The 25,708-nt window shown below is 41.0% G+C and overlaps 1 protein-coding gene across 2 annotated transcripts in view; it reads right to left on the bottom strand.

Moving 5' to 3' along the window:
- Positions 1 to 25,708, bottom strand: part of iars1 (isoleucyl-tRNA synthetase 1) — a 47,809-nt gene that overhangs the window by 8,910 nt on the left and 13,191 nt on the right. Inside the window, exons 12-27 of one of the 2 annotated variants that reach the window (XM_086041418.1) lie at positions 23,758 to 23,849; positions 23,146 to 23,244; positions 17,134 to 17,260; positions 14,518 to 14,591; positions 14,180 to 14,374; positions 13,331 to 13,417; positions 12,872 to 12,955; positions 11,437 to 11,581; positions 10,819 to 10,936; positions 9,450 to 9,541; positions 8,642 to 8,719; positions 8,038 to 8,159; positions 6,758 to 6,860; positions 6,568 to 6,651; positions 3,991 to 4,165; positions 960 to 1,072 (exon numbers count right to left, since the gene is read on the bottom strand). In XM_086041418.1, coding sequence (XP_085897544.1) covers positions 960 to 1,072; positions 3,991 to 4,165; positions 6,568 to 6,651; positions 6,758 to 6,860; positions 8,038 to 8,159; positions 8,642 to 8,719; positions 9,450 to 9,541; positions 10,819 to 10,936; positions 11,437 to 11,581; positions 12,872 to 12,955; positions 13,331 to 13,417; positions 14,180 to 14,374; positions 14,518 to 14,591; positions 17,134 to 17,260; positions 23,146 to 23,244; positions 23,758 to 23,849 — 1,788 coding nt within the window. Of the gene's footprint in view, positions 1 to 959; positions 1,073 to 3,990; positions 4,166 to 6,567; positions 6,652 to 6,757; positions 6,861 to 8,037; positions 8,160 to 8,641; positions 8,720 to 9,449; positions 9,542 to 10,818; positions 10,940 to 11,436; positions 11,582 to 12,871; positions 12,956 to 13,330; positions 13,418 to 14,179; positions 14,375 to 14,517; positions 14,592 to 17,133; positions 17,261 to 23,145; positions 23,245 to 23,757; positions 23,850 to 25,708 lie in introns of both variants that reach the window. The other variant, XM_086041417.1, reaches the window with a different exon arrangement.

Genomic DNA, 25,708 nt, shown 5'->3' on the forward strand with positions numbered 1-25,708 from the left:
TCCATCCATTTTCCATACTGCTGTTACCTCATTACCTTGTTTATATGTAAAGAATAACAATAAAGTAATTCCTTGATAATTTGAAGTTTTTCTCTGTGGTAGCATCTAACAAAAATCAGGACCAGGCCGATATGGATTTTTTTTTTAGGCCTATGCCAATTCCGATACCTCGCAGAAGAAGATTCCGATAACCCGTTAATCGGCCGATTAATTGAATAAATACTGAATAAATTGCTACTTTTTTGTTCCCTCAATGCTTGCAACAATAAAGACATGAATTACAGGCATAACATTTGTTATACAATACCTGGTTCTATAGTGTTTAACTTTATAATCAGCCGATGTTTTACTTATTATTTGGATGGAGGGAATTTTTGAATGTCATTACCTTTGTCTTGTGTTGTAACGTGTTAATGTGTTAACACAATTAGTAAAAATCTGAAAATTGGCAGAGCTTGGCTGATTTTAAAAGAGCTACCGGTAATATCGGCCGATTAAATCTACCGCCCAATTAATCAATCAATCAACCTGAGTAGTAGCTACATAAAATGCACCTCTGTCCCCATGTCCCCTTCCCACATTATTTGCGAGTTTTGTTAAGAACCACTGAGGATATTCCATCAAACAATATTACACCAAAGTGACTTGCAGCATGTAATTTGATTCCTTTATCCATTATTTTTTTACTTTACAAAGGAACCGAGTAAAAGAATGCCCAGTGATTCAATTATTAATAAAACCTTTAACTTTTTTTTTTTTAACTCACAAGTGATGATTAGATACATTTGAAATTGTGTTTGACCATCACTTTTTTTATTCTTCTAAACTGCTTATATTTGGCCACTTATTTGTCTTTATGCATCATTACTTTTCCAAGTGTCATCACAGTTTACTAGAGACACATAATAGTTTGCGCTGTTTGCATCCACCGATGCGAGTATTATACGCCAAGCGCTCACCTGTGAGTCCGAGTGGGCTTCGTACTGTGCAGCTGAGTCAGAGCTCTGATTGAACGTGTACATCAGCCTCAGATCCTCCTCGTGAAGCTCATGTCCATCCACCATGATGGAACCTGAAATGCCACCACAACGTGCAGCATATGTCAGCTGACTCACAGGACGTATACGTCACCCTCATCATTAGCCAACCAGATTTGTATTGTTTGTAAACTGTTGCAGAAGGAGTGGATCAAAGCGTATTTGATCTAGGTTCATTAAAGCAGTCAACAAAAGGCAATGATTTCCCCTTATGGGCTTGGGAGATTCTCATTCAATACCATCTTAATGTGCTCTAGCGCCAATTATGAACACTGCGATAGCAAAAAAGAAAAAGAGAAAAAAAAGCAACTGTTGTGTGATGTGATTTTGAGAAGCACAAAGCTCTCAGCTGGTTTGCATGCGATTACATTCTTTTCACTTGTGAAAATATCCAATGGCTTTTGAACAAATAACAGCAAGAAATAGCAATATTGTGACAGTGTGCTCCATTTTATACATACTGTATAAACAAGTACAATGGAACACAAATGACGAAAAAAAAAAAGAAAAAGCCCAACTTTTACAGTTCCGCCTTTTGATGCTCATTGAACAGGAGTGTCATTAGATTTGCTGACATCACAAATAATGACTGTTTGAACACTAACGTCTGTTTGACTTTCCGGGCATACTTTCCAAGAACATTATGGTTGACTTTGTATGTCCATTGTATTGCAAAATATCAGTTTCTAAGCCCAGTTTCACACGATTACAAATTGTATTCATGTGTGAAATGGAGGAGTATAGAAAATAAAACTGTTTTCATTTAGGATTTAAACTAGTAAATAAAAAAAGGTGCCATTTAATACATGATGTGCAATAACTCAGTATGAGGACAGAGTAAAGACTTGTATTTTGCAGACTTGGGTGGTGGTGGGGAGCGCTACACAATCTACTTTCCCTCCAGCGTGACAGTGGAAATCAATGAGATTAATCTTGGGACTTTTTTAGAAACTCGCCACCAGTTTCTGAGCAGCACACCAAAGGATCCTGCGAAGGTTTCGACAAAGGCTGTTGAGGATACCACAACTAAAAGACAGATAGCTCTCGACTGTTTTAACTTCTCTAAGTAGCTCTAATAGTGCAAAAATGGTTCCAGATAGAGTGTGTTCCATCACTCAGAAGGAAGACCTCTTCTACCCTTGGTTTATGTTCGCCTTCACATGTATGGATAAAATCCTGAAAAGGACACGCTTCCTGGCTGCATCCACACGAGCTGTCAAACAATGCGGCCAATCAGCTCTCCTCAGGTTTGAAGTTTGCCAGCGGCACCAATTAACCATCTCTATGTTCTCGCGAAAAACCGTGACCATGTCCTCCTCTTCACTCCTGGACGCCCCGAGGCAAGAGGAGCAGAGCAAGTCACTCCGTTTCTTGTCTAATCCTTCATCTCTACGCTTCGATTTGCTGCTTTTGCTCCCAATTCACCTCCTAGGTTAGCCCGTCAAAATGGCTGGATCAAAGTTAGAGAGAAGGAAGAAAAGCAGAAGCAGCCAGGTAATCCTTTTTCAGGCTTTGGATAAAGCTATGCGGCCATCGGGGTAGTCAGTTTAATCTTTCAAGGCAAAGGCACATACACGTGTAGTATTTTCGACAAATGTTAATGCTTGCAAAAATGTGTGTGTATTAAAATGCATTTAATAAGTTTCAATGGGTTTACATAGCATTTGAGAGGGGTAAAACGCCACGGTCTCTCTATATTGCAGATTTCACCTATTCCGAGTTCATCTGGAACTGTGACTTTTGGCTCTTTGAATGATTGTAGTAAATCAAGCCAGCTTTAGAGGGAAAATCTTTCTCTGAGGTGATTGTGAGGCAACGGGATGGTTCACTTTTGCTCATATAGCCTCCTCTGCGTCACTTTGAAATGGCTGATGTAACCTTCAAAGGCATACTCAACAATACTCCCGCCTGCTCCTGAGCGTAAGGGGAGTAAGTGGTTCCTTCTTTGGGAACGTTTCACTGCAAGTAAGACGCAAGTGAGCAACGATGCAATAACCAAGCGGCCATTTATCGACACACGCAAACGCCTCTTTAAAATATTCAGTGTCTTAAAATGGGCTTTTCCTCACTCAAACGCATTGTGATCAATTAACTGTCACTCTGAGCCACAATTTTCTTCATGTCTCCCCTCGTTCCGTCAGCCCAGCCTCTCCTCTCTGCAACCAGACTAGACTTCAAACGTCCAAGTGATTGGCAATGCTAAGTTCCCACAGTCCGGATGACCTCAGCAGCATCTTTCCCACGAGACCTCGTGGCTCTCCGCGCCTTCCTCTTCGCCTAATTGGAGGAACGAAATACCTTGTGCTGCTTTGATGCACACAGTGGCGAGTTTATTTAAGATAAGATAAGAATGCCTTTATTGTTGGTGGCACATGAGATCAGTAACATGCTTTATGTTGATTTGGACACGGCTTTTAAACTTTAGCATGAATTGTAAAGTGGAATGCATCTTTTTTTTAGGGTCAATGAGACCTAAAATATGATTTTATTGCCCTCAAAATGCACTTCATATACTGCTAGTCAGTCTATCTTCCTCTATGACGTACAAGCTGATGCAGCATTTTAGTTTAATTCACAAGAGCATGTTTTGATTGTTATCATGTTTGTATTATTAAACATGCCTTTTTGGCTATTAATGAGCTGTCTGAAATTTTGGTGACCCATGATGCTGTTCTGTTAAGAGTCTCATATCGCGGCTTAGCTACATTTGCTTCTGACCACATCTGTGTCTGTTTGCTGCATGTTGGCTGCTTCCAATTTCCATTTAGCACAGTGACTTAAAAGTGAATTACACTTCACAACTGTAAGGGCGAAAGGAAGGAAGGATTCAGAAGCACAAGGGTGGGTTCAAGTGGTCTCCTATGACAGCAAACGCGAAGTGACACGAGAAATGATGACATTATCATCACAGTCTATTTTACTTTACCATCTTAAGTGAATTTTATGGCCATACCGTTCTTTTGGAAGGCCTCCAGCTGTTCGCTGCGGAGCTCCTTGATGGCAGCGGTGATGGCTTTGAACGCCCCCTTCAGCCTCTTGCCCAGCACCATGTGGTCTGGCTCGGCCCGCAGACGGATGCCGTACTTGTCTTTGTCCGTGGAGATGGTCAGCTGGCGCACATTGAGCTCCTGGAAAAGAGATAAGTGGCGCCATGAGGAACTTCCTATCTCGGACTGTGCTGCTGTTCTGGTTAGCAACAGAGTTGTAAGATGCCACAGGGCACATCACAGTTGACGATTACCCGAGTATTTGATGGAATAAGTAAAAGGATTAGCGATTCTAAAAAGAATTGCTAGTGACAGCCATAGGCTCAACACAACTGAATTGGGCAATCGTGGAAAAAAAACATTCAGCAACTCATACACGCACTCCTAGCTAATGGCTCTCGCGAATACAACTAACGCGCTGCAACGGACAAACTGCAACCCTTGGTTAAGTGTTATTGTAAAACACAATATATGAATACTGTAGACGTATGTTTTGTTCACACCTCAGAAATGCAATTTTGTTGTGAAAACTCGAACACACGCAGCATTTGGATTTCGACAGCGTTCACCTGTGATTAAAATATCGAACTACAACAAAACTAGTGGCCGACAGCCGGCTACTCATGAAAACTATTTACTGAACCCTGCAACCTGTGTGACAGTTCAATGACAATCGGACGCGTCCCTCGGTGTGCAGCAAGCCTAAGAAGCTGAACTCTAGACTGAATAAATACGCATTATGTAACACAGCAATTTCAAACTTAACCGCTCTGGGAGTCGGGCTAAGAAACAAATCAAGAAGTCCACGCTGGAGAGTCATCCTGTCACAGATCGACTGTACCGTGAAATCAAGCAGTCACTGAGCTAACCCATCTTTATGTCCCCAATGAGTCTGGCAGCCTTTCTCGTTCAATTCCATACATTCTATTCTCCCTCATCTAAAGAGTGAGAGAAATACGTGACATATTCATACGTGATTAGGCAAAAATTGGTCACACTCCCTAGCGGGTACCGGGGCGCTCTTCTCAATTGTGCTGTAAAGAGGCTGAGACATACATTTCACAGAGATGACTTGCTGATATGCTACTTTTGAATGAATGATGAAGCTAAGGTTTGAGCAGGCTTGTCCTATGTGGATTTCATTTAATGCCGCTGCCAGTAGAGAGCTAAAAAGATGGGAGGTCATGCACCGCTGAGACGTGCGGTGCTTATTCTCATCCATTCTAAAGTACAGGCCATTTATTCAAGATTAACCCATTAAGGACTAAAGCGCCTGTCTGAACAGCTCCCCAAAACCTAAGGTCGCCTTTGGAATTACCCTTGAAAACCTGAAGTTCTCCCAGAAATTCAATACTTACAAAATGATTAATACCTCAGCCCCTGTAGCAGACAGAAACATAATTCCAAAAGAATTAAAGAGCTTAAGACATGTGGCCTTCACACAGGCAGAATTTATTATTTACTGTTTCAATCGAAGATGTAAAAATAATGTGTCAGTGCAAGAGAAGCACTATTTTAAAAAAAATAGAGTGATTACCATACTCTATTCTGTTACAAAGACGTCAATATCAATACAAACCATATCATATCACGTTCGACTGGTTCCACTGGTCGTGCGCGTCGTCTATGTAGCACTGCCGTTACTTATCAGAGCTCCGGGCGATCGACGGCGTCTGCCATTAGCCTAGCTACGGCTCGAAAAAATTCCACGACATCCTCCGCGGTCTCGCGACACCGTCACGTGTATATTCTGATGCATTAAATTGGCTAAGAGACGGAGAATTGCATTAAAAAAAGACAGTGACGTCTCCGCTCTGCCGGCTAGGTAGAAAGATAGAAAGGTAGAAAGACGCAACAGCGCTCGCGGCTCTAGTGGTAGACACGCGCTTATGCGTTCCCGTCCTTAATGGGTTATGTGCTCAGAGGTGAGAATGGCGATGCTCTCGCACAGCAGCAAAGAATCTGACAGAAGCAAGCAACCCTGGCCGTGTCCCTTTCCTCTTGTCGACATGACAAGAGAATGTGAGCCCAGCAAAACATGGTGCATATTGATTTTGGATGCTTTCACACAAGTCACAAATAATTTGATGAATTTCCCAGCTATCTTGCGAATATTTAAGACCTTACTAATATTTTTGCCCCATGCATCTATAACAAATAAGCTAATATATGTATGTATATATATGTATATATGTATGTATGTATATATGTATGTATGTATATATATGTATATATGTACATTTATATATATATATGTATATGTACATATGTGTATATATATATATATATATATATATATGTATATATATATACACACACACACACACACACACACACACATACATACTGTATATGGCCACAGGTGTGCCAAATATTTTGACAAAATGAATATTTTGGGTGTATCTTTTGGCATTAGGTGTTCCTAATATATTGGGAAATTTGGGAGATGGCTGACACGTACAACAGGCCATTCCATTACTCACTGAATACTGATATCACTTAAATGTACTTGTACCGTTTACATGATGTATGGATTGACTTACTTCCAGGATGTATTTCTGCAGCGACTGGATGTCTTTCAGAGCGTCTGGATCCTGATGAATGACGACCACCTCCTTCAGTGGATACTGACGCAGATGACAGTCATTGCGGTCAATCAAATGTTCATAGCACAGTTGTCATATACCAATACACGGAGTGTTGGCACTGCACGGGACAAAATGTATGATTTACCTTCACCGGCAGGGTCTTTCTGTCACGGATGACCCGCCCCAACTCGATCACCGACTGCATTTGAGAGACGGCGTTCTCGATGCGCTTGTCAATCAAATTCTTCCTGCGAAAAGGCAGCGCGGCCGAGTTTAGCACGTCCACGATTTGAGCAACTCAGCTTCACAGCTCTTTAGTCGATAAATGACCACTTGACTCAGACGATCACTTGATCTGTTCGTTTTAGAATTACGTCGTTTATGGCTACGTTTTATCAGTATGCTTGCGTTTCATCAGCGTATGTTTGACAGAAAGACGCCCTTGATAAAGGGTGATGTAAACATACAGTATATGGACACCTCTCAAGGTAAAGATGACCAAAGGCAACACAAAGTGCTAAAAATTGTCACTGCAATTAACAGCAAACAAGCAGTGGTACTGTATCTCAAACCTGAAAACGTACTAAAAATGAGACCGGTAGCATGGTTGCTTAAAAGTAATGCAAACCTATCTTCAAATTGATGAAAAGCACAAGTGCTATGAACGCCCATCGGATAAGACATCCATTAATATTAGCTGACTAACAGTCTCCCTCACTCTTCATCACCGATGACACTCAAGACGCCTTCATGATCTCAGACAGTCGGCGCTAATAAAACTCTCGCAACAATCCACAGAACTGTAGGTTTGATGCATTCGTTTGTTGTTTTCAAACCACTATGGTTTGAAATGCAACAGTGATTTATGCTCAGGATAAAGTGCTTGAGTTGACAAAAACTCATTCACTGCCATTAATGGATTTACATGTCTTTTCACAGTGCAGCCATTCAATCCCATGAATTTATTTCAATATTTTTCAAACGTTAGGGTAAGAGAGGGTCTGAAAATGTGTTAAAGGCTTATGATAATAACCAACTTCAGCATCTGAGTTCAACCCTTGTGAATATCGTCCGCTTACAATGCAGCTTGAACTTGTATTGCTATGATTAAAAATAACACTCATCGGTTCGTATGTAGTAGACTGATGATCACGCACGCACCATTCATTTGGAGTCTGGACCACAACCTGGTGGTTAGAAGTCAGTTCTGCCCAACCTCTGATACAACCTTGTAATAATAGCGGGTTGAATTCATTTCATCCACTCTGTGACTTTTGTACAGAACAGCGATTTAAAAAGGGTGGGAGAATGCTGGCTTTATATGGAGTGTCAAAGGGGTTAAAGCTATCCATTGTAGTTTTCTAAGGTTTAATTGAGAATTACACATTCAACAAATTTTAGTGTAATGAAGGGATTTGCCCCCACCTGACTTGGGGCAGCATGAGATAATGGATGCTGCCGGTGTCCTTCTCCTCCAGAGAGGCGAGGTCGACGAGGTTACGCAGGTTTTGGTACATCATCTCGGTGATGAAGGGTGTGAAGGGAGCCTGGGGGCAAAGGAGGAGAAAAGTAGAGCAACTGTAGTAAAAATGAGAGGAAGATTATTTGATGCTGTGCAACTGTGGTTCATTTACATTTCCCAATGCAGAGGTCCAAAAGTCAAAAGGAGCTTTAAACATTTCTTTTTGGGGAGAGAGGGAAAAAAAAAAAAAAGGCAAATCCAATACATTTCATTCCAGAGATTTTATGAGCAAAAGTTCAAACACAGTTGTGCCAGCAGTGCACTTCAAGCATGCTAATGAATTCATAAAGCTCATAAATGATCTGTATTGATCTAGGTTAGGCTATCTGGCTCTGATTGCTCACGTGTTATTATTATTCATAGCCTTGAAAAACATTGCACGCGCGCCTTTTCCATACTCGTACGATTAGTCTGTCACAATTTTCTTTTTTTTTTTTAAAAAACAACAAAAATATTTTTCTCATACTCTCATCCAGTCACGCTTTCACACAAGCTGTTCTGACTCACCATCAGCCTGCACATGGAGAAGAGAACACTGAAGAGGGTTTCCAGCGCCCACAGACAGTCCTCTGTACCACTCTCGCCCTACAAAGTTCACACACGTCAATACAATGCCTCCCCCCATGGAGCAGTGAATAGGAGAGAAGTGCCCAAACACACCACGGTCCAACTTAACCAATGCTGACAAATTGCGTAGAAAAAAATCTCCACAGATCATGGGAGGAAAAAAATTACATGGTGTTCTGTTGTATACTTATCAATAATCTTTGATGATTATTAATAAAACCGTAGATGTCTTTGATCATTAAGAAATAAAAATGTCCAATTCAGTCGCTTTAACCCTAAAAGTCTAGTTGTGATCGATTCAATGACGTAATGACCGAGATGAATGAAAATATCCAAAAACAGTTCAACAAGTGTTGTAATCGTGTTGCTTTATATCCGTTCTTCTCTTCTTGTTTATCTCCAGGTTTGCCAACTAGGTGTCATTGTCTTTAGTCAATAAATTATTTTTTTCTCTCTGTCTGTCACCTCTTAAACCGCGCAATGTGAGGCGGAATTACAAATAAATTAATAATTAAATTTGCCCAAAATGAAGAGGCCAACAGGAGGATATGTTCTTGACCACTTTGACTGCATGACCGCTATAATCAGCTGAACAGAACAGGTTGTGTCTTGTGACATTGTAAATTGTCATAATCATCAACATTTCTCAAAATAACAAAATGGCGGACTACTGTAAGAACACAATCACTTGAGCATCTTAAGCAAAAGAGTCAGACCTTTGACTTCACTGATCAAGTCATAAACTCACCTTCAGACGGCGCCTGTTGGTACGAACGTACCAGTTGGTGAGCATGTCCACAAACTTGACGAGGCGAGGCACCACAGTGTACAGGCGGTATGCTGCATGACAGACGACAGTTAGCACTTTCACACACAAGAGTACAAACCAGTACATTCAGTGCTTTGCAAAAGTATTAGCCCCCTTGAACTTTTTGACCCTTTACTACTAATCAGGCTTCAAGCAAGGATATAGAATTGGATTTTTTTGTGTGTATGTGAAGAATCAACACTAAGTGGGACACAATCGTGAAGTGTAACAAAAGTCATATGATATTAAATGTATTAATTTTTAACAAATTACTGAAAAGTTGGGCATGCGAAATGATCCACCCCCTTTTCGCTCAATGCAGCCAAATGACTCCAGAAATTCCCTGATGCTTTCTGAATGATCGACCTAAATGACTGATGATGATAAATAAGAGTCCACCAGTGTGTAATATCTAACTAGTCTCAGTGTAAATGCACCTGCTCTGTGATCTCAGTGGTCTGTTAAAAAATATCGGGGCGCAAACAGCATCATGAAGACCAAATTCTTTGGGCTAAATGTAAAACGTTATGTTTGGCATTACTCTATCCTCACTGTCAATCATGGCAGTGGCATCATCATGGTCTGGGGCTGTTCTTCTTCAGCAGGGATTGGGAAGGTGATTAGAGTTGATGGGAAGATGGATGTAGCCAAATACAGGACCATTTTGGAAAAAAAACCTGTTGGGAGTCTGCAAAAGACCTGAGACTGGTATGGAGGTTTACCTTCCAATAAGACAGTGATCCGGAACATAAACCTACAATGCTATAGTTCAAAACTAAACATATACAGGTGCTAGGATGGCCCAGTCAAACCCCAGATCTGAATCCAATTGTGAATTTGTGGAAAAATCTGAAAAATGCTGTTCACAAATGCTCTGCATGTAATCTACCTGAGCTGGAAGAATGGGCAAAAATGTCAGTTTCTCGATGTACAAAACCGCTAAGAGACATACCCAAAAGACTTGCAGCTGTAATCGGAGCCAAAGGTGATTCTACAAAGTATTAACTCAGCGGGGCAAATCATTTTCCATGTCCCACTTTTCAGTTTCTTATTTCTAAACAAACACATTTTTAAAAAGTTACAAATATCAGATGAATTTAGTTACACTTCACAGATTGCATCTCACTTACGGTAGTGTTGATTCTACAAATTCTATTCTACCAAATTTTATATCTTTGTTTGAGGCCTGAAATGTGGCAAAAGGTCAAAAAGTTCAAGGGGACTAACACTTTTGCAAGGAACAGTAAGTTGTCAGATAAAACGTAATCAAAGCAACTGTACACATAAGCGTCTGTGTGTTTCGACTCACCATCCATTTCAGCCTTGAAGAACTGGATGAGGGACTGCGTGAAGGACTGGATCCATTTGTCCATGATGTTGTCACTCTGCTTTGCGGTGTTCTCGTTATACAGGAACTCAATGCCGTCCTCCTAGGTGCAATCATGCACAAGCTTTGGCACACTCCAACACAACGGAAACCAAGCATCGGAAAGTATCACTCATATGTCACGAAAAATGTAATGTGATGTGATGTGATGTGATTGCCTTGCGTGTAAAAAGAACTGCTTATGGGCCAATACCTAATTGGACCATCAGGATAAAGAGTATGCAGATTAATAATGCATTTTTCTTCCTCAGAGGGTGGCTTTTTTAAACTACAATGTTAAATATGCGCCCAAATGCATCATTTCCAGATAAACAACACAACAGGGACTAATTACTGCACCTTTGTACAACCTTATTTCATTCTATTAATCAAAGGTAATTGCCGTTCTGAACCAATGAGCAATGAATTTATTGGGCTGAGGTTGTTACGCCGTTAAACATGTCTGTATTTTGAAAACCTGGGAGTGAAGGCGGTAAAGGATGACTTGCGGGAGTCTTTGGAGAGAAGTGACATTTTGTGATGTTCATTAAGCACCCATACCTTCTGTAACCTTTGCACATTCTGCACCAGGAAACGATAGGCATTGTACCACGGCAGGAAGACATCCTTCAATACATCCCGAACGCCATCCTCTTTGAAACGCAGGTTTTCCGCTCTCACCACAGGGGAGTTGATGAGGTACAATCTGCAGTGAGATACAGACAGTAAAAATCCTGGCTAGTATGAGTTGAGGCCGTTTGTATTGCACAAAAAAAAAAAAAAAAAAAAGGTAATTTTATGGCTTCTTCAATCAGCACATGGCTTTTGAGCAGACAACCACACACTTAATATAGCTTTTTAACACCATAAACTTGGATATGCTAATCACATGGCGTTTATCCCAACAGAGTGAAAGCAGTGATAAAATGGTACTTCATACAATGACTACACATAAAGGCACCTTATTGTTTCAATTACAGTATACCTTTTCAGTGTTGCAAGGTACAAATTAGGAGTTTGCTTCATGCATCCATGACTTTTAGGCCAAACTGTTTAAAGTTGAACACTCCAAGGGTAAATATGGAATACTAACCCTACAGGGCACGTATCCATTGAGCTGTCAAACATCAGAGCTGAATTTAAGGTATTACAGCTTGAGACTTGAAGCTCAAGGCGTCCCTACATCCACATGAATATTTACTGTGCAAATGCTTCCAGGGCATATGTATCAGCTTTCCATTCGGAAAAACAAGCGCACATTGGTCCAGCATTGACAGGCAAACTAAAATATACTGTACTGTAATGTAAAACACTGAAACACGACGTGATCAGAGTCAGCTGCTGCTGTGTAGTTACTTTTCAACAGATGATACAAATGGACTATTAATTGACGCATACATTTGCAACATACAAAGCGGTACATACTACTTAAGCATGTACAGTTTGCAGTTCACATCTCCACACAGTATACTAGTATTAATTAATCATATACAGATGCTGCATACACTTCTGCTCAACTCCTTCCCTGATGTTGTAAATACATGTTCCTGTGTGCTGCAACTGTCCACATAGCTGCTATAAAACTGGAATGATCCCATTGTGGGACTAATAAAGTCCTAGTCTATTTCATTGCGTTTTACAGAGAAACAAATTGTTATATTTCTCTCTTCTTGTGTATGTGAACATATGGTGCAACTGTGTGGTGCTTTATTCATTAGGCCATATGCCACGGTGCCTCAACTGCTCAGGGCAAAAGAGGAATGAGCATGTGACTATGCATGTACCGTTTGCGTGAGTCTGTGTATATACAGTATGCAGGACTGTGACAGTTTGGTATAACTCGTGATTCTTTCAAAAGCATGCCAGCTCATGACATAAGGTAGGTTAGCACACATAGCACATACATACACGCAACGCACTCTGCCACCGGCGCACAGCTATTCATGCTTCGGAAACGCACAATCACACTTGCTCACATTCAAGCGCAAGAGCTGACCTGAGGGCATCGGCGCCATAGCTCTGCACTATGAGGCTCGGATCCGGGTAGTTCTTCTTGCGCTTGCTCATCTTCTGTCCATCGCTGTGGGGGTAAGACAGGCAAAGGCATTAATATGCACACACATACACAAGCACGCACGCGTAAAACTGCATCGAAGTAACCGCACACTTGGTATTCAAATTAGCGGAGCCCTTCCAGGTCAGCAGGCCTGTGAGCACGGTGCCGCGTTTAGGGCCCAGGGCCGAGGAGGAGGAAGACGAGGAAGAGAAGAGGAGAGGAGAGGAGAGACCCAACTGGCAAGCACCTCTTAGGGGCTAGATGTCACAGCGCACATAGCGCCATGATCCAGGAGCAGGTGAACAGGCAGGTGAAGGACGGGGCACGTACGAGGTCATAAGAATGTTGGCAAGAAAATGGAGGCGGGAAGGGGCATCTCTCACAAGACTGAAGACTCACCTAGCAAGTACCAAGCCATTTACGATGACATTCTTGAAGGGCGGTTTGCCAAACAGGGCTGTGGAGAGCACCAGCAAAGTGTAGAACCTAAAGAGGGACAGAAAAAAAGCTTTAAATGGAGCATCATAAACTACTTTTCCACAACTTCACCATTTCTTTTAATACTCTAGAAACAAACAGATTTTGGGGGGGGGAATGAGCCACCGCTCACCATGTCACTGCTACTGTGGGATGTGACAACTCAGAGTAGAGTTTTGTGTGAATCCAGAGAGAAACATGGAGTTGAGTCGGATCCAGGACAAAAGCAAGCTTAGGCACGACGGGATGTAACTGAAAGGTTACTTATTAACTTCATGTCACTTTGCAGTTTTTGTAGACACATATGCTACAGTTCATAAAGTTTTTTCCTGCTGCAGTGACTATGTAAGTGACTGTGTAGCATTAGATGGTATATGTGATGTTGTCCGAAACTAATCCAAGCTGTGCAGCTCGACTTTGGTTTTGGACTTGATGTGTCCGTGTTCAGAAAGGAAAAATTCTGGTGTCAGCCAGGGGCATTGTTTAAATTAAACCGACAAAGAAATCACACGAGTGCGAAAAATCTGAACGGCTTGCTTAAAAGGACAATGTGTAGAATTGAGTGCTATCTAGTGGTCAATAGAAAGCAACGACCTAAATATTTTAGAAGATACGGTGTCAGCAAAGGAAACCCATGGTCTGCCTTATTTGCTACGATTATCCATCTATGACTGCTCTACCATGCGCCCCCAATGAGGGCGGGCGTTTGCCTCCACATCCATTGCACATCAGTCTCCATCTGCCATCCACATCTGCACTCCTTCCACTTACCACCCCCTGGTCTGGTCAATGCCCTCAGCGATGAAGTCCGCCGGGAACGTGTCCTCAAACTCCTTCCTGTTTTCGAAAGGGTAGTGAACCTGGGCGTAGGGCATGCTGCCACTCTCGAACCAGCAGTCAAACACCTCAGTGATCCTCCGCAGGACACCTTTGCCACAGCGCGAGGGGATGGTCAAATGGTCGATGCTAAGGAAGGGCGCGAGTGCAAACGGCGTGAAATGACAATTGAAGTTCACATTTTAGGCGGTTCAAAGACAGGACAGGGTACGGTATTTTTGATTGCGGCACGTAGTCCTGTGCCAATGTGGGCTTTCTGCTTGTCCACTCACCTCTCCCGATGCAGGTCAGTTACTTTGACTCCAGTCAGTTCCTCCAGTTCGGCAATGGAGCCAACACACACCACCTGATCAACAGACACAGTGAAATTTGAGTAAGGAAGCACACAAGCTCAAATTTGATTGATATAGTGAGAGCATTATTATTTTAACAGTGTTTTAACTGTGGTTAAGACCTGTAGTGCATCATGCCATGAGCAGTTGAATATCACTTCGCATTAGTTACATGACACGGTATAAACACAATCTGGAATTAATACTTTTATTTGTCCATTTAATTCAAAGAACTGTATATCCTCAAATCGTGCGGTAACCTGTATTTCAGAGGAGTCCTTTATTTGTCAAAATTGAGCATTCTCAGTGGATCCGCAGGTTTAAAGAAGACAAGAGTAATACTTTTAAAAGCATTGAAGTTAAATTAATAAATATGACCACTTATAGTGTTCGATATGGGCTTGCCATATCATAACACTGCAAAGAAATTTTGTGATATTTTATGTGTCCGTACTTTGCAAAGAAAGTATTACACATTCGTACGGTGATGCACACCAGTTATAAAAGATTTAATTTTGAATTGTCTTCAACTTAAAGTTTGGAATATAACGTCTGTGGCATTTTTAAAATCTTTAAATGGTGCATTTCAGTATCTGGATGATAGGAGGCTATATATATTCTGCAATAAAACATATTGTGAAAAAAGTCACGTTTGAAATAAAGTGGTGTTTCTTGTTTGTTTGTTTTAATGAAATAAGGTGGTCAAATTAACAGAATTTGAAAAACTAAATTATTTTGCATTGGTATTTTATCAGGGAAAAATCGAATTTGTAAAGACCGAATTATTGAAACAGCTCGTGTTGGTGTACTTAATGTTTAGGTTGGTGAGCAATGATAGGATGTGCAGTGGATTTCGAATTTGATCAGCCGTGAGTTGAAGCATGCTACGCACAGGTAAATTCACCGTAAAAGTCGTCCTGTGTTAACACACCTTCAGAACAACTTCAGAAAGTGCTCCCCACAGAGAGTCGGCCTATGGGCTCTGCTCTAGTTTTGGCAGCACAAGGTAGGTAACATGGCCCAGATAGACGCTAGTGCTAAGTCTGCTAAGCCCCATCTGACACAAAGACGGCATCATAAGACTGAAAGTATAATATTCACACTGGGAAAGGAAGTGACTAAAGAACTGAGGAACTAAAAGAACGGTTACTGGGCGATGGAAATCATACTGGCAACCACAAAGAAACAGTTTTTTGGTGAGCAAGTTTGCCATTGCTGGCATGGTAAGAGTGTGACAGGCACCAGGGAGTGCTCTGGAAACAGTCACAGTGCTATTTCCAGCAAGGAGGTCGCGAGCCGTCTCTCTTTCAGCCCAGGGACCAGCACACCCATTTAAACTAAAAAAACAGCCCAATTGTGAACGCTTTATTAATTAAGTTCACTTGACTTCACACCGTCAGTTGGATTTGACTGTGATCAGTGGCAGTCCTTGCTTGAATGAGAACCAAGTATCGATCTGAATGGATCTGGCGGCTCAGTAAAGTCCAATGTCGAAGGCACAAAATGTGGTAGCGTTTGGAGGTATGATGAGAAACCTGAATGCATTAGGTTTACTGTTTATAAAAATAAATTATGCATGACTTTAGTTTATGGAAGCACTCTGATATGGTGCCTTGGGGGAAGCGGATGCCATGTAATATGTAGTCATGCTACACATTGGAAACGGCGGTCACTCAATACCGATGGTAACCATAGTGCATATGACGCATGATAAACGGGAGCACGTAGCATTTTGGGCGTGGTCCTCACATGAACACTCGAGATTGTTGTTTGGTGCTCATTTTTTCCCTGACCCCCCCGACCCCATAGAGGAACTTTAATCCACTGGGGGTCCATTGAGAGAACGCAGAGAAGTGTCGTGACGCTAGACAACATGTACACCAGCTCATATTTTTGAAGAGGATATGGTAAGATTGTTTACTGTTACATACAGCTGTTCTTTACACAGAACAAATCACAGCAGCAGGTTCATTTAAGGTGAAAATATACATGGGTAATACTTGTGCATGTGTTTTTGTTCCGCAAACGAGAATGTTGAATATTCAGTTATATGAAGCACTTTGAGTGCACCTCTTAGGTTTGTTTAAATTGTTTTATTGCAGTGGTTCTCAACCTTTTTTCAATGTACCACCTGTGATATATTTTTTCAGCTAAGTACCCCCTTAACCAGCGCAAAGCATTATTAGATGAAAAAAAAAAGACTTAAAACAGAGTGTCTGATTTCTTAGATGTTGGAACTCAATTTGTAGAGGTCTCTCTAGAACTATCTTGAAATGAAAATATAAAACTAAAAAAAAGAAAGAAAAAGAAAATACTTGTGCTTCACTGATGATCTTTGTCATTCTTGGTGGCAGGGAGGCAACTGCTGTGATCAAGCCCTTTTTTTTTTTTATTCATTTATTTATTTTAATTGATGCTACTTTTTAAATAGATTTTAAAGTCTCACATTCGCAAGCGATATATCACTTTGTGTCGCATCGTTCGTCGTACACCAATATGTATCGTACTGGTCAAAAAAGGTATAGCTACATCCCTAATATCTTGTGTTCTCCTGACCTCCTCGTAGTCATCGCTGACCCACATGGGGATCGGCGTGCCCCAGTAACGGTTCCTGGAAATGGCCCAGTCGCGCGCATCCCTCAGCCAGTTGCCGAAGCGCTTCTCACGCACAAAATCGGGAACCCTGCAAGAGAAATACGTAATCATGAGTGTTGTGGTTGTTCTTTTTTTTTTTTTTAGACGCAAAACAGGATTATGATCGGAGTAGTACAATTTAAAACAGATTGTTCCAAAACATTTTGCCCACTGACGATGGTTTCATCTAGGGAGCCCAGGTAATAAGGTCATGCAAACACAGGCAATTATTTCAGCAGCAATCTATGCCACAACAAAATTGAGGCAATTCTGAAAAGAAAATGGCAGTCCAACCTACAGTAGGAATCATGATTACAGTGAAATTTTGAACATTTAGCGTCGCTGTACACTAAGCAAGAAGGATCAAAGTCGCAATGGTGCCCGTACATTAGGGGTCTCAAACTCTGGTCCTCGAGGGACGCTTTCCTGCATGTTTTTGAGGTTTCCTCCCGCAACACACCTGATTCAAATGATGGTGATCGTTATCAGGCCCCTGAACTTGTCGACGAGCTGATCATTTGAATTAAGTGGGTTGGAGGTAGGAAACTTCTAAAACATGCAGGAAAGCTGTCCTCAAGAACTGGAGTTTGACACCCCTGCCGTACATTATATGCAACCATGTTGTACAATTACTACAAGGGAACCGGGAGTAACATTTACAGGTAAAAATGTTTTTGGGGGCCTTTTTTTCCCAAATGGTAAATATTCATGGCACACACTTTTGGAATTGACAAAAAAATGAACCTCGGTTGAGAAATGAGCAAGTGCTACACTTCATACTAATACTGTCCCGCACTGTTGGGGTAATGCGCGATTGTATTTCTATGTTTTGAGATAATTACTGATTCCTTTGTTGACTACCTTTTCCATAAGGCAATTTTTGAACACTTCACGATGTGTATTTAAATGAGACTTTTAATCGACGAAAGGGGTAGAAATTTGACCTCCTGAACCATTATTCCCTTACATCTCAGAATCTGAGCGAGTTTAGGCTCATTTTGCTATGGCTGGTCCCAAATCAAGAAGTAGCACCCAAGAAAAAGAAAAAAAACAGTACTGGCACTAAAAAGGCATTTTTCTCTTACCACAGACATGCAGCTGTGTTACAAAGAGCCAAAGGAAGATGCAAAACACACAATGTTTGTTATTTGATGCTGGCTGAAATTAGATACACTGAGGTGCTGATATAACGGCGCAGACTCCCTTACATCCCCAGGAGTAGGCTGCTATTGCCCCATCAGTATAACAGAGTAAGCCTTTTACGCAGCCAACTATGAGCACCTTTTCCTCCCGACTCACTGTTCAGTATAAACGGCACTGACACGGAATTGGGTTAATTGGATTGAATCTTTCACCATGAGAGTTTGTATCAGAGCGGTAAAAGAAGCAAAAATGCCAGCAGGACACGAAGTCAACTGTCATGCTTCCCACTCGACACTCATTTTCACATGTCACGCAAGATGCTGACATCATCAGCCATCTTAATCTGATTGTGGGATGCAGTGCTGCTGTGTGGGGGTGCCCCCAAACTGTTAGAGGGCAAGTTAAGTCAAAAGTTTTCTTCGCAATACGATCAATGCGCCCCCATATTTTGTGGAATATGAATTAAGCGGCAAAAGACACAGAGCAGTGAGCATATTACTAACACTTGTGATAAAGATTTCCAATTTGAAACGGCATTCTGATTATCCGGATTATGAAGTGACATTTCCTCAAAATTCAGAAGCAAGAACTAAAATGCACTGAAATCAACAATATCAAGCTGCAAGCAGGATTCTTGTCACATGTATGACAACTACAAAAAGCAACATAGAGCTCACTTAGGGTGGATTGAAGATAAGCACAAAAGCCATTTTCAAATGCAGAAATAAAAGAATGCATTAATGAAGTGATGGACACGATGTTTCAAGGCAAAGAAAAAGAGGAAATGACAGCTACAATTTAGCAATTCCCCCACTCACTGATATTCTAATTTGTCTTAAAATCATATTTGTGTTGTTTTGAATATTACAGCCATAAAATGTTGTCACATGTCGTCTCACTGACTTCACTTTTTGTGGCCTTTTAGGATTTTTTCGTACCCCTGGTCTATATTGCAAAGCATAAAATGAGATGGGTCTCTTTTGCATACTTTCTCCCATTAGGTTACCGTATTTTCCGGACAATAAGCCGCAACTTTTTTCCTAGGTTTTGAGCCATGCGGCTTATTGTCGGTGCGGCTCTTCTGTGGATTTTTCTTCCACCGCTTGTGGCGCTCTAACCGGAATTACAGTACAATTCAATACAATACATTTGCCATTAAAATGGATGTGACTGCAGGTGGAGGAGTTCGACAGGCAAGGGCGCTATGCACTAGGTTATTGCATTAGGTGCTGTAATGCTTTGATTTTATGTTTTCCGAGAGGTCCCTGAGCGCACATGAATGCGATTGGCTGATGTTACGTCTGTTCTGTTGTTTCGATGTGAAATGCTATTGTTGATATATTACAGTTGGCAGCACGTCGGGTGTTAGATTGGCTGACTTTTAACATAAAACAAAACAGGTGCATATGTAGAATGTAGTAGAACAATAGATGGTGGAGTCTGGTGGACATTAGCTGACCAACTGGAGCGGCAGCCGGCAGTGAAATGACGATAAGTACTGTTTATTTTCTCTTGGTTCTGTTCCATTTTAATCAGCAACGTTGCTGCAGTGTTAAAAGGCACTGTTAGGAAAGAATCTGCTCAGGTACATACATGTACATTTACAGTTCATAATCGTTCTATAAATGCAGTAAATATAAAAGTTATATAACGGTGCGGATTACAGCCTGGAAAAGATGGTACTTATTATTACTGAGTGTTTTCTCTCTTCACTGTGCCATGCAGTGTTGCTCAGGAGTGCAAGCTGAGATGGTGGTGGTGGTTGTGGTAGGGGGAAGGAGGAGGATAAACCATCTTCCGCATACACCCACTAAGCAATGAGTTCATCAATTCCCATTTGTAGCAGGCATTTCTATTTAGGCCCCTAATATATCAATTTAATGATTTTTATCTGCTACTCACCGAGTCCCTGCACTCCTCTCCTCCCTTTTTATATTGCTACGTGTAGGATGTTAAGTGTGCAGTCTAGTCTTTGAAGGCTCAGAAGCTCTGGTCAGACAGGGGACTCAGAGGTTACAAAAGCAGAGATGATTTGAACAATTTAAATGCAGGTTTCTCGAGTAATTACTAAAATTACAGAACAACGTCCAGCATGGAAAACGGCAGCGACTGAGGAGGGAATTTGGAGGTTTGAGTAGCAGTTATTATATGATTCACATTTAAAAACATACTTAGTAAGGCAGCACAAACACAGCTCGGGCTGCTGGATTATGAAAAAAATATTAGTCACGATTATTTTGGTAATAATTGAAATCATGATTATTCAAACGATCATTGATTTATTGGGGGGTACAAACAAGAAAAAATATTAAGACAACTACATTTCTTTGAAACACTATGTAATAAAATTCCTCAAATCAGTTAAATGTCATTTTAACAGGTGTGTTGCAGCAGGGAGAGATGGAAAACCTGCAGGACAGATGCCCTCGAGGACCGGAGTTGGTGACCCCTGTCCTACACTGTCACACCTGCTGATGTTTACCTCAAAAGTCAACAAACAACAAAAAAGTCACTGGAAACCAGGCATTTCATTCCAAGCAGTAAGAGAGTGTGTAGTCATATACTGGAGTGAGGCAGGATGTCTGTAGAGTGTTTTTTTTGTGTGTTTTTTTGCACAGCTTTGGCTCAACATGAAGGAAATGGAGGAAGGTGGACTAAAGAGGACAAACAGATTGATCTGCTTCATCTATTTGCCATTACGTCCAGCCGTGGTAGGCAAAGTGTAGCCAAGCAACCTTCCACCGAAGAGAGGAGCCCTCCTCCGAGTACTCGTTAGGTCGGTCGCTGATTTACTCAGAAGAAGGTCCTAATAGATATTTAGCCCTCGCCTGCCCGCTGCGCCAATGCGAGAAAGCGAGACAAGCCGAACAAATGACTGTGGGGATATGATAACAAGCACTTTGCTTTCTGAAGAGCTTCTTTTTTTTTTCTTTAGTCTCTGATCAACGAACACGAACGTGATCTGAAAGCACACCGAACCCGAGGAGGATTTTCCTTTTTATGAGGATGCTGATGAGCAGGCAACGCTCCCTGACAGACAATCTTGGCGGAATTAAAAATCTTCACGGGAGCAGAAGTGGTGCGTCTAATCAAAAAGCCTCCTTTCAATTATTTAACGGGCGCTGAAGGAAAGTTTTAATTAGAAAGTTGCATAAGAGTGCATGTTTGAAAGCCTAACGCGTGTCATCTAAATCCATCATTATGGAAATTGTATTATCAACATACTGTATATGGTTGAAATTTAAAGTCATACATACTGTGTTTAACACGTTTTCAACACAACTCGGATTTGCCGCTATTTCAATTGCTACCCTTTCTTACACCAGTACCTCGTAAGCTTCAATGTATTTTTTATTTTCCTTGCTCTCCCTTTGCAAAAGTTACCCAAAACAATTTTTTAATATACTACATAAAAATATAAATAACGATTTGCTAGCTTTCAGAGCATATTAATATCACTTCATATAAAATGCACGTGGAGAAGGTTGGTTGCTGTGAAATTAAGTGTAGCACTATTACGCCACAGGAAATGAATTTATCCTTTACAGTAGTGTGCGTCAGTCTCGCCCTTTTTCTGTGTGTGTACATGTGTGTGTGTGTCTTCACCTTCCTAGTGGCTAGTCATTCATCTCAGTTTGACAGTCCCATTACCAGCTGCTCAGAAAAGAGCACTGGGCGCACCTGGGGTAATACCACTTGGTTGGTGAGCCTTCATGCAGACGTTTACTTCTACTCCACATCCCACAGTCGCGATTATCATCATTCACAATTAGTGTTTCATTTATTTTACTAATTGTATGTATAATACATAAGTAGTAGATGGGAATGTCGTTTTAGCCATCACTTCATTAAAAATTGCTTTACCACCACTTTCCTGACTTTGTGGATTATTTCTAGTCATTGTGCTTATCTCTGTTGGGCAAACAAATGGATATTATGGAAAACTGGAGTTATTAGGAGGAGGAGTGATCGCATGAACTATCAAACGTAGAGTACGCTGTGCAAGTGAGTCTGCCTATATATGCTTTTTTTTTTTTAAATAACTATGGCTGGATCTCTTTATTTCTATTGTACAAAGTGATGTTTATGAATAAATGGCAAGTGGAACTACCTGATTAATTTATAGGACAGCTAACATTGCCTGCCCAAATGTGGACTTAGTTTTTTTTACTCTGGATTTTTTCAAGTAGTTCTGCATTTGTATTGTACGCGGTGGAGACTGTCACAAATAACTGGCAAGAAAATATAACCTCATTATTACGTGTATGATAGCACGCTGCGTGCGCATGTGGTAGAGGGCAACGCACGGCGCTTTATGTTCATTTGTATTGTGCAGCTATAATGAAAATTTTGATGTTATCAATTATATGATAGGACATTGCACGCTGCGGACATTTTTAATCGTACATTATTTCTACTAGATCTATTTACATCTATGGTGGTGGCGATGATATATTACATGACAAATACATTGTGCGCATATGGGCCTAAGCACGCATATTCAGCAAACAGAGCCATTGCATTAACTGCATGACGCATACATTGTACACGCATGGGCCCATATGTAATCAAGCGTGCAGTGGATTTTTGGACTTTGTGTATTATTCACAGTAGTTGTATTTATTTCTATTAGGCGAGGTGCCAATTATGAATAACTTAGAAGTTATTGTATGACAAGTGTGTGTGCGTGTGCTTGACCAGTTTCGGGCTATGGTCCACATCTATCGGTTTGCCAGAGCAAACCGATCTGGCCTGGCCTAGGCCAAGTACGCCATTGAAATTACGTCTTACCAGTAACACTGTCCATTGTTGTCCAGAAGCTTCTGCACCATGTGCTCCACACGGACAAACCAACTGGGCACAGCTTTGTAGATCAGGGGGGTGTCTGACCTGCAGGTAAATTAGCACGTTAGAAGCAAATAACACCCACGGGGAATGGTAAATAGCCACATAAGGTTCGTTTTTTTATGCACTCATTTTTTCCCATTCAAACACAATACTTTAATCTGTTCCACAACTCAGATGGTGAGGGGTTAACGAATAAAGACCTGCATCTCTGTGAGCCTGCATCTACTCGTGGCTTGACATCGCTGAATATGACGGGCTTAATTAACCCAACCGCTGCACAGAGAGTAGTTAATGAATTGAAGTTCTGCTAATGTGGGACCTTGAAAGGTTATGACTGTGCTTGCACACTGACTTTGAATTGATTCTGAGCTGAGACCGCAAACCATTATTGACCCTGTGGTACATTAGGACAACGTTAACTGAGAAACTGTACTGCGAATTCACAGGAGGTCATTCGGTTTGCTGCCGCAAAATTAGGCAGTATTTATTTGTGTGACCTGTAATTCTCATTATCGGCGGTCAGTAGTCAGAGTATGCGAGCTGTCCATGTCTCACCTCCAGCAGAACGGGTAGCTATGTTTGAAAGAGCTGGAGTTGACAAGGCGACCCTTCTCCTTCAGCAACTTGATGATATTCTTGTCAGCATCCTACATCAACCAAAACAATACATATTTAAAAATAAACGCAATGATAAAAAAATGTGATGAACATTGGTTCAATATGTGAAACAGAAACAATGCAATTCCAATCTAAACGTTTGTTTGGTTCACCAAGCCAGCATTTTTTTTTTATTTTTTTTATTTTTTTTTTGCGACAGGATACAATAATCAGTAATTCTGAATTGAATAAAAATGCCATTGCAGCAAGTGGGCATCCATGAAGTTGGACAATTTATTGTTGATCAATACAGTATTAAGACCGTGGGGCGTTGGCCAAGGTTTGCTATACCAAGTAAGTATACCAAGTGGTTACAGTCCATATATTCTCACAGATTCCATATAGAGAAGCACCGATTTTAAACAATCCTTATTTTGTTTATTTATTTATTTATCTATCCTTTAGGATGAGAAGATGATCTATTTATGTATCTATCCTTTAGGATGAAAAGATGAGAATCTTTTCTCATTTGCAATGCTGACCTGGCAATGGACATCATGGAATGGAGGCATGTGGGAATGCGGCACCAAGTCAGACCTCTGATTGGCTAAACGTGCTTGAAGTATGTTTTGTGTATTTTTTTTTAATGCATTTATGAATTGACTTTTTTTTTATTTTACTCATAACTAGACTCATAACACACCTATTCCGGACTGCTTATTCACTTTCATGTTGCCCACATCATTTTCCATTTTAATTGATATTTTATATTCTGGTATTTTATTGTACTGATTTTAATTATGTTGAATGGTGGAGTGCCCTGAAATGTGCCTGAAAATAAAATGAAATGAATTATAATATACCATAAAACAAATATAAAATATAAAACTGACCACAAAGAAGGAAATGTGCTGAACATGCTCACATCACAATTCAATTGGTCACAGTGTACTTTCTACCAAGGGACACTTTGCGAGACTTGGCTCATATTTCCTTTGTCATAAAAAGCAAACTCTTGGCCTGCGTTAACATTTTTGACAACCAAGTTGACCCCTAATTCATTAAAATGTGAACACCAGCTTGCGATATGGTGAGTGAGGCACATTTTGCCAGCTACTGCGTGGACAACGGATTTTCGTTACATTGGTCGAAGTACTTTAAAAATGCAAGTACAAACAATGTATGTCTTTAATAACTTGAACTACCCCAACTGGCTCAATTTATACATCTATAATGAGATATTGAAGTAACAAGTAGATCAATTGGACCAGGGGAGACACAACAAAAGATCAATGCTATGCTTTGTGTGCGCTCACTTCAATCTTTATTAGTTTACACCTGCTCAACAGGGTTTTATCAAGAAACCAAACTTGGTTAAAGAGAAGCACCGACTGCAAAAATGTGACAGCTGTAGGAAGTGACTGACGTCATGACGAGAGGCAACATCATGAGGCCAACATGCCGGAAAAAGGACATGCGGTCTCAGGTAGGACGAAGGAGACATTACGGCTGTCAAAGATGACAAATGGGAGGAGGTGGGGTGGCGGCAGGAGTCGAGGAGAGGCAATCGAATGGAAGGGAGGCTATTTTCGGAAACGGTGTCACATATGACGCAATAAGGAGCTAGGAAACAAGGGAATTTGCTGGGAAAATGGGGCCATGGAGTAGGCAGGGAAAATGATGCAACTTGCTCAGGCTGGTCATGACACCATTTCCGTAACTGCCAACTGATAGTATATTTCACATGGATTTCAAATTCGTACTGAATTATGCATTTCAGATTGACATGTAGACTGCCAACATTGAATATTTAACATTTGAAAACTGACTGGGGGGGAGAGGAGGTTGCCATGTCCTATGTGTACTGTATTTAGTGCCTTTAGAAAATAAAACCCATCCGTGAGAGCAT

Source organism: Filicampus tigris, chromosome 9, assembly GCF_054856515.1.
Source record: "Filicampus tigris isolate MCC_2025a chromosome 9, RoL_Ftig_1.0, whole genome shotgun sequence".
NCBI lineage: Eukaryota > Metazoa > Chordata > Actinopteri > Syngnathiformes > Syngnathidae > Filicampus > Filicampus tigris.